The 8,845-nt window shown below is 44.1% G+C and overlaps 1 protein-coding gene across 1 annotated transcript; it reads right to left on the reverse strand.

The window, feature by feature from the left end:
- Nucleotides 1-2,922: 2,922 nt before the first annotated feature.
- Nucleotides 2,923-8,403, reverse strand: LOC126986056 (sulfotransferase 1C4-like). Its single transcript, XM_050841735.1, has 8 exons — nt 8,255-8,403; nt 7,903-8,070; nt 7,207-7,352; nt 6,673-6,877; nt 6,226-6,352; nt 5,526-5,692; nt 4,967-5,075; nt 2,923-3,429 (listed from the first exon to the last, which is right to left on the reverse strand). The coding sequence occupies exons 1-8, from the start codon at nt 8,255-8,257 to the stop codon at nt 3,329-3,331; spliced, it is 1,026 nt and encodes a 341-aa protein (XP_050697692.1). The 5' UTR covers nt 8,258-8,403; the 3' UTR covers nt 2,923-3,328.
- Between the last annotated feature and the right edge of the window lie 442 nt (nt 8,404-8,845).

Below are 8,845 nucleotides of genomic sequence, written 5' to 3' on the forward strand. Positions count from 1 at the left end.
GTTGGGGGAGGGAGGGCGATGAGCGAGGCGAGCAGCTGAGGGAATTTTTTTTAATTAAGCACTTTTAGGGGCATTTTGAGGGCGATGAAAGGATACATTTGACTGTTTAGATGATTATTCAATTTAGTGGAAATGGTATACAAATAGAACGAGACCATGATCTTGGCTAAAATAATATAAATTGTTACTGAGATATGAGTCTAAGGTTAATTTTCTTCAACAAAATGTATTTTAGACTCAGCCGCATTTTTGTTCAGTAATTTCCTAATGATCTTTTAACAATTTATATTTTTTTGGCCAAGGATCATTCATTGCCTCGCTTTATTATTTTACCCGTGTCCCTCACCACTCGTTTTTTTGTGCATTTTTGAGGCCATATTATACTAAGGAAAGCTTTTCATTTGTCAAAAGGAACAGTAGATCCTAGACTGTATAATATCTTCTGTTCCTCTTTGATAACAGAAGAGCTTTTCTTAGCATTATACAGCCACAAAATGCACAAAAAACGGGAGTGGTGTGGGATGACATGCGAGAAACAAGGCGGCGCCATGCATTCCCTGCTCCTCCCTCCAATGTTTTCATTGTTTAACCAAGATATACCGAGTTTTGTCTTTCCTTTGTTTTCTCTGATAACCGAAGATTTCTACTAGTATAATACAGCCACAAAATGAACAAAAATGGTGTGATATGTATTGGAAACAAGAGTGCTGGCGCCTGTAACCATACACATGAGTGAGTGGCCATGGTGCTGAGCGGATGTGTTGCGTCTGAGAAAGTGCAGGAAAAGCTTTGATCAGTTGTTGACACAATTTGTATTGAGCGTGCTGAATCTAGTTGGGCTGAGGTGGCGAAGAGAGGCAGGAAAGTGAAGAAGAATCTGCTAATTCTGAAAGCTTCTACCCAGGAAAAGAAGGCAACAGATGTGAAGGATGAAGTCTCCCAGGCATTGACTGGTATTCATATAACTGATTCAAGATTTACAAATGGAAGTAATATTGTCTGAACTTTGATAATGAGAACACAAGGGATGAGGCTCCTCAAAAATTGGAGTCTGTTGAGCAAATTAGTACCAAGAGTGTTGGAAAGATGAAACCAAAGATCATGATATGCAATGTGCATAAAGTGGAGACCAAGGAAAAAATAAAGGAGACCATCTTGGACCGCAATGAGTTCTTACACACAATTGAGGGTGTTGAGAATAAGATTAAGCTGATTTTTAGTAAACCTGCAGCTGGCGGCACGATGCACTACATTTTGAGGTGCGACTCAACTGTGAGAGAGCTGATTCACAAGAGTCACGACAAGTTAAAATTAGAATGTGGAATATACACAGTGAGAGACAGATACCATGCAATTATGTTGTCATTATCAGAAATATGGCCATCTTGAGGCCAACTGTACTGCTAAGAGAAATGGAGAAGCCCCAAAATGTTTCAAATGCGCTGGCGATCATAAATCGAAGGATTGCTCCATGGCTGAGAAGAAATGCATGAATTGTGTGAGGTACAATAAGCCTGAAATCAACCACTCAGCGAATGACCAGTGTTGTGTAGTTCTCCAGACTGAAATTAAGAGAATTCGTAACATAACTGATCATGGCTATTAATTAGTCTTTTTACTCGAAGATGAATTATGTATGATAAATTTTCAGTGAGTTGGAAATGATCGTTGGACGGGTTTAAACTGGATAAATTCAGATTCAACAGGGACATAGGCAAAAATTGGTTTACTAACAGGGTGGTGGATGAGTGGAATAGGCTTAGCAGTCATGTGGTGAGTGCCAATACAATTGTCACATTCAAAAATAGACTGGATAAATTCATGGACAGCGATATTAGGTGGGGTTAGATACACGGGAGCTTAGGGTCAAAGGAGCTGCCTCGTACAGGCCTACCGGCCTCTTGCAGACTCCTGCGTTCTTATGTTCTTATGTTCTTATTTAATTGTGATACTATAACGAAAATGTCAGACATGAAAACTGAACCAATGGATATTTGTGATATTATTCGTGAAAACAATTAAGATACTCACTCACTACGATGTTTGAGAATAAATGCATCGAGGATTATTATTGAGGCTAACATTGTAATTGTAGACGGCCCTCGTAGGGCGCTGCACCAGCAGTAGAGTAGGGCCTGAAACCTCATCAACGGTTAACGGTAAACGGTAAACAACTTACTCTGTTTAAGTGTCCACTCTCCAGTATTCATTTAAGGTCCGATAGTGCCGGTGGTCACTGCTCCTAGGGCGGCTAGCCCATACACGATCAGCCAATCACAGCGCTACATTCATACCTCAATTACTAGGTTGAGGTTGAATAATTGTAAACAACAGACAGACATAATAGCTAAATGCATGATATTATCTAGAACAATTCTGTCAATGCTACCAACAGTCAAGGAGGCATCGGCTAAAAAAGATAAGTGCTATATGCTATTGACTCCCTAGCCCCCCAAAAAATGCGGCCCTGTTCTGGGGGGGTTCTGTGGGCCAATTGTATCCTCAAACTTCCCTGTTATTCGTGGGGTTCCTGTGGGCCGGTTGTATCCTCAAACTTCTCTGTTGTTCTTGGGGTTCCTGTAGACCGGATGTATCCTCAAACTGTAATCCCCGAATTCCACTCAGCTATATCTCTCACACTACCACAGCGTCTCACAGAACACATGAGAAATTAATACAGACCAGAAAAGTTTCACCGGCGCCAGGGATCGAGCTCCCGACCGGCGAGATGGAAAAGCCACTCCTTAACAAGTCGGCCAAGGCACCCCACTCGCGGAATAAGTTATGGGAGGCTCTCCCATCAGGCGGGTCAGGCACTATGAAACTCTTCTGTTGTTCATGGGGCTCCTGTTGTATCCTCAAATTCCTTGTTGTTCGGGTAGTTGTCTGCACTTATAATGATGGGATAGACAAACACTGAAAAAACTAAAGTCCGTATATTCTATGGAAAGTAACAGAGTACAAACGTGTACGTGTGGGCGCGATCAAGGACAGGCGTGAACCGGCCTGAGGAGCCCTGAGGGCCTGAGAGGCACCGAGGGACAAACTGCTGACACTATAGAATTATTGTTGCCCATTAAAGAATTAACGGTGCCAATATCCCGAACTAGTATTACCTACACTCCTCATCTTGCCATTCGCCATTCAAGTTTCAAGGTGCTCGATGTCACCGATTTGCTCTGACGACGTGCTGCACGGCGTAATGCAGGGCCGATCTTGCAAGCTGTTCCCTCCATTCCTCTGTGCAGAATAAGTGCCGGCGTTTGGTCAGTGAGATCACGGACGGCGACTCAGCAGGTCATCAGATGCGATCAGGGTACCATTCAGATTATTTAAAGGAGACACCAAAATTAAAGTGTTTGACAATCCACGAGTCCATCTCAGCAACAAGTTCAGGAGTGAGGCTCTTCTTCCAGTCACCGCTCTTCCCTGGGAAGATTAAGGCTATTAGTAACTTAGTCGGATAAGCTCCAAAAACATAAGATAGAGAAAACGGGCCTAATGTTTGGCATTTTCTGAATACCATGTATTCACCCAACATAAAAATATTTTGTTGTCTTTCAAGTTCTTGAGCTTGTTTCCAGCAAGTCTTGGGGAATGCCTCGGTATACTGGACACGTTTCTGTCTGGAGTGGCACTTAGCTAGCTGTATTATACCTGTAGTATCTCGTAATGTGTTATCTCAAGGCAGGAACAAAGAATAAGAAATATTTTGTCCCCTAAAATGAGTCACACAAATTAAGTTAATGCGCCCTATGACAGTATCCCACTAACACCCTGTCGTTAATCCCATAGCTGTAGTGAAAACAGATTGGCGAGATCGTATTTACGTTGACTCCCGCGGGTCCTTTGCTCCCCGCCTCTCTGCCACACAGTCCCAACACCTGTCTCTTCCTCTCATGTATAGCTAACTTATGAGAGGAAGAGACAGGTGTTGGGACTGTGTGGCTGAGCGGCGGGAAGGAAAGGACCCGCGGGATCTTGATCTTGATAATAATGCGCATATTTGTGTTGGATGTTGGGGGGACGGGGGAGTCGAGTGTGCAGGGGAGTGAAGTGAATCAAGCGTAGTTGTTAGTGTTGGTGTGTTGTGGTGACAAGCGACTGTGTATTTGTTTTCTGAAGAAGCCTATTGTACCGCAGTCTAAAATCTGTTGGGGGAGGTTGTTCCAGTCACATATGGTGCGTGGAAAGTATGAGTGCTTGTATGCGCCAGTGTTAGTGTGATATGTTTGGTATTTATGGTTGTGTGTTACGAGTGCGTTGACAGTTTGCGTTGTGTATGTATGTGGATCAATGTCAATTAATCCACATACATGGATCATACATGTTCTTGTAACTTAAGTGTAAGTCTGTGTGCATGGCTCCATGCTTATCTGTTGTTTGATCCGTGTTGTGATGCCAAGCATTCGAGTGTTAGTGTTTGTAATGAACCTAGCCGCCTTGGTGTTGATTAGCTCTAATCTATCAATGTTTCTGTGTGTGTAAGGATCTCACACCGAGTAGCAATATTCTAGCGTTGGTGTCACAAGTGTGTTATACACTATGTGTTTTATGTCAGGTGTAGCTACCGTTATGTAGAGTTCTCGTAAGGGAGCCAACGCAAAGATGATTTCGCCAATCTGGTTTCACCATAGGAAGAGGATTTCCTATTTACCAGGGCTCCTCAGAATGATCACTACTATACATAGGCTACTACAGTATATGCCGCTCGGCTGGTCAACAAGGTTAGCTTTATGAGGTAACCAGAGGTCAGTCAGGACAAGCCATAACCAGATCCCATGCAAGTATTACCCAATAGTCTCTTCTTGTTCTCTAGGCTCCCATTTTTTTCCCATACTTGTCTTTATCTACTAACAAATTAAAACTCTCTCTCTCTCTCTCTCTCTCTCTCTCTCTCTCTCTCTCTCTCTCTCTCTCTCTCTCTCTCTCTCTCTCTCTCTCTCTCTCTCTCTCTCTCTCTCACCCTTTCTGAAGAATCCTCCGTCTTTCTTATATACGTCTTGGTTGAAAAAGTCCTTCATTTGCTCATTGCCTCGGGTTTTCATGCTCTCGAAGGAGGTGTAGTCTGCCACCTGTAAAATACATGGTAGACACAATTATACAATACGCATACAGACATGCATATGCGTCACCTGCGCACACGCTTAGAAATACGTATGTTCTCTGAAATGTCAGTCTGCTATTCCCAAGAGATTCGTGTGTCAGCAGCTCCCTGCATGACACCACATTACCGCTCTGTGAATTAACCCTTCTCAGAGTATTATGGGATGGATGGCTGTTGATTCAGGTATCTATTTGGGCCTTTTTAATATCAGAAGTTCGGTACTATTACTAACTTTGAGAATAAGAGTGTCTAAAATAATTATTCCCGTCTCGAAAGAGAAAGTCACAGGAAGGTGAAGGCAGAGACAAAGGAAGGCTGTTCAGTGTGTCCTAAAGTAATGGAGTGAAAATTTAAATGTTTGTGCAGTGTGAGCAAACATGAGGCTCTGAACTCCTACAGTCCTAGTAACTATTCGTACCTTCTTCAGCTGCTCCTCTGTCAGCTGAGTGTTCATGAAGTCATTTAGTCTGCGTAACTCCTTCATGATGTCGGCCTGCATGTCCTCGTAGAACACAAAGTGAAGGTTTGGGTGGGTGTGTCTCTCCCACCCCTCCCTTACATGCTCGTCATAGGGCCCGTACAACACTGTGGTGAGGGCAGTGAGTCAGTAGTGACGGTAGATAACCTCTAAATTTGTTTACAGTAAAACTTTATAACTCAGCACGAAAGGGGCCTTCCCGAGTTGATTAATATTCCGAGTTATATAACCCTCCCCCTCTTTATGACCCCAAAATAATAGCATGCCCAGACGAAGCAGAGAGCGCCGTCACGTGCCTCAGGCGCGTTTATGGCATACACTTTTTGAAACAGAGCAAGATGAGCAACAGCTGACTCGTCATGCCGAGTAGAGACCATTATGAGGTCACTTCTCTGCAAAATGCCAAGATGCATAATAATATTTTCCGAATTCTTTTCCGTCATTTGTTGGAATTCGAAATAAATTTTATGAATTAATGTTTCTTTGCCTTGCCGAGTTATATTAAATTCCGAGTAACAGAATGTCGAGTTATAAGAATATTACAGTTTCACTCAACATTTTAAAATAATCAAATTCAACCCACTGGAATAGTTGGCTAAATTAAGTAAATATTGCAATTTTCCAGTAATAAGCTGCTCACAGTCTCCACCGATGAAGTATTTGTAGAAATCCTCCACTGTGCCTTGAAAGCCGTGCTCAAATAAGAGGCGTGAGTGGTGGCAGTAGGAGAGCAGCACATCCTTGGGGTTCCGGGCCACGTACACCACCTGTGAGAAGATGGAGGCTGCATGCACTTAGTGCTCACTGAGGACGCAACACACATTCTTAAGTGGGTATCAGACATCAGTGCAGTTATTGATACTCCCAGGCTGACGATCTATTCTATATAAGCAACAGTTGTCCACAATCTCATCAGCCAGGCTTTAGTGACTTATGTCTAGAGGAGCGCTGGTAGACATCATGAGCCAAGCAGAGATGAACATTTTGGCATCATCGTAAAGTTCTGCCTACTCTCAAGTGAAGCTAACCTGCTGGTGCTACTGGCCGGCACATAGAAGACAAAGAAATATACGTTGAGCATGGGGACCTTAGCTGTGTCTAGAAGTGAAGGGTGGAAGAAGGAGAAGGGCAGGTGCGTCTTTATGGTTCTTGGGACAGGCGCGGCCGCTGAGACCTGCAAGTACACTCCATCATTGGGGTCAGCGTCTGGACATAGGCGCAAAAATGATGGGGTCATTCCCGCTATTATTGGACTTTCCCTGGTCAGTCCATCTGGTAAGAACATGTCAAATCTGTTGGCAGAGAATATGTTACAGCTAGGGACAGAAATACATAAACGATCAACCATGCTTGGCAAAACACTCACTGGATTCATGACTTATATTTTATCTTCAATCACTGTGGTTAGTTAAACTAACTACAGTGATTGAAGATAAGTCAAGTCTAAACTAACTTAGTTTAGACTTAACTCACACAAAAAAATAAACCGTAAGTTAAATGACATCAAACTGCCACTAGAACGTTGCATTTCTGCCGCAGCGAATATAAAGATAGATGGTCGAGTTTGTTTTAAATTCACGAATTATGTTGCTCTGAACCATGCACATAATGAACCACTCACTCAATGAAGGGAGCTCGGTCCATGAGGGGGTCATTGGCGCGGGGGTGGTCGAGACTGGCGTTGTTCCTCATGGTCCAGATGATTTCCTGGGTCCAGGTGGTGCCACACTTGGGGTACGTCATCAGCAACACGTCACTGCTCCGCCACTGGTGGCACAACGAACGTCACTGAGGAGCACACTTTGCAGAGGCATAATGTGATGCTTCAAACAGAACACTTCACTTCCTCAAACGATTTGTTGTTGATGAAAGACCTACCACCACTCAACTTACCCTGAATTACGTACCACTGAACCACTGCACTGACCACCCACCACTGGACCACTGAACTGACCGCTGATCACTGAACTGGCCACTGAACCACTGACCTGACCACTGACCACTGAACTGACCAAAGGACCACTGAACTGACCACCTCATGAGATGACCACTGGACTTACCAGTGCGAATGAGAAATCTGTGTTCCTTGGCCACTTTTGAAGGAATGATTTAGTCTATTGTTGCTAAGAAAATAATACAACAGGAATGAGGTGTTTGCCGTGATGCCACTCAATAACGCTCAGGCAATAAGGTAGCACAGGGAATGTGCATATTAAGGCATAAAACAAGACAAATATGGATGTTTGGTTTGAAGCTTGATGTAGTAGTTTATAAAAAGTAATCTTATAGTATAGTGCATAGTGCATTAATTAACAACCTTGAAGTTGTAAAGGCCATTAGCGAATTTGGTGAACTTCTTAGTCAAGAGCCAACCGCCGGGGCTGAAGCGAACCAGACCGTCCTTGTAGCCTGTGAAGTCCTTCTGCTGCTGCGCCAGCTCCTCCCCCTCCAGGAGTGTTGCCTTGTGGCCGCTGTCTAGCACCATCTTGTAGGCACAGGAATTATATAATTATTAGTGCCGCAAGCCTTAAAGATAGCTACATTAAGAGCTCTACAGTTAAGACAGTTGGACTGTCACTCAGTACAAGATGGTCAGAAATGAGCAAAATCCGTAGCAATATATATAGCGAAGCACAAGAAGAAAGTTGAGTATTAGCTGCCTTGCTCACCATGTAGTAGCCAACAGCGGTGTGTCTGTGTGCACTGTGTGACGCTGGGCGCTCCGGACAGCCCCCACTGGACTGGTTAGCGGTTACCCCACTATAGCCAGATTACTGATTTCATGCTCGAGAGGATGTCAGTAGTACCACTGCATCCCTGCGTTTCATGAGCACAATTGTCTGTGGACGAAATGATATTTACGTAAAGCAGCTTAATTTGTGTATAGTAAAGAGATTAGGGCTTTATTATCACGTGGAAATAAAATCTGATAATTCCCTGCGTGGTACTTTGTGGCTGGCCTTGACGCTGCCTCAGCGGGGCTTGCAGGATGTGGCCCGTCACGTCGGCATGACTTGCATGCCAGGGCCGGGTGGGTACGCTACACTCGATCACGGCCCGTGCGGCCGTGCCACCTTGACGCGGGGGGCAGGACAGGAGGCATACACGTTTCTCACTTCTTCAGCTTTTCCTGTGACGCCTGCTCACACGTCTACCATGACCCCTCCCATCCTTCCCCTCCGACATGCCTTTATTACCCTGGGCAGAATAGAGACCATTAATTAGGGCCGCTTTCAGTCATTTTTGTTAGTTTTGATCGA

This window comes from Eriocheir sinensis, chromosome 61 (assembly GCF_024679095.1).
Source record: "Eriocheir sinensis breed Jianghai 21 chromosome 61, ASM2467909v1, whole genome shotgun sequence".
Classification (NCBI taxonomy): Eukaryota; Metazoa; Arthropoda; class Malacostraca; order Decapoda; family Varunidae; genus Eriocheir; species Eriocheir sinensis.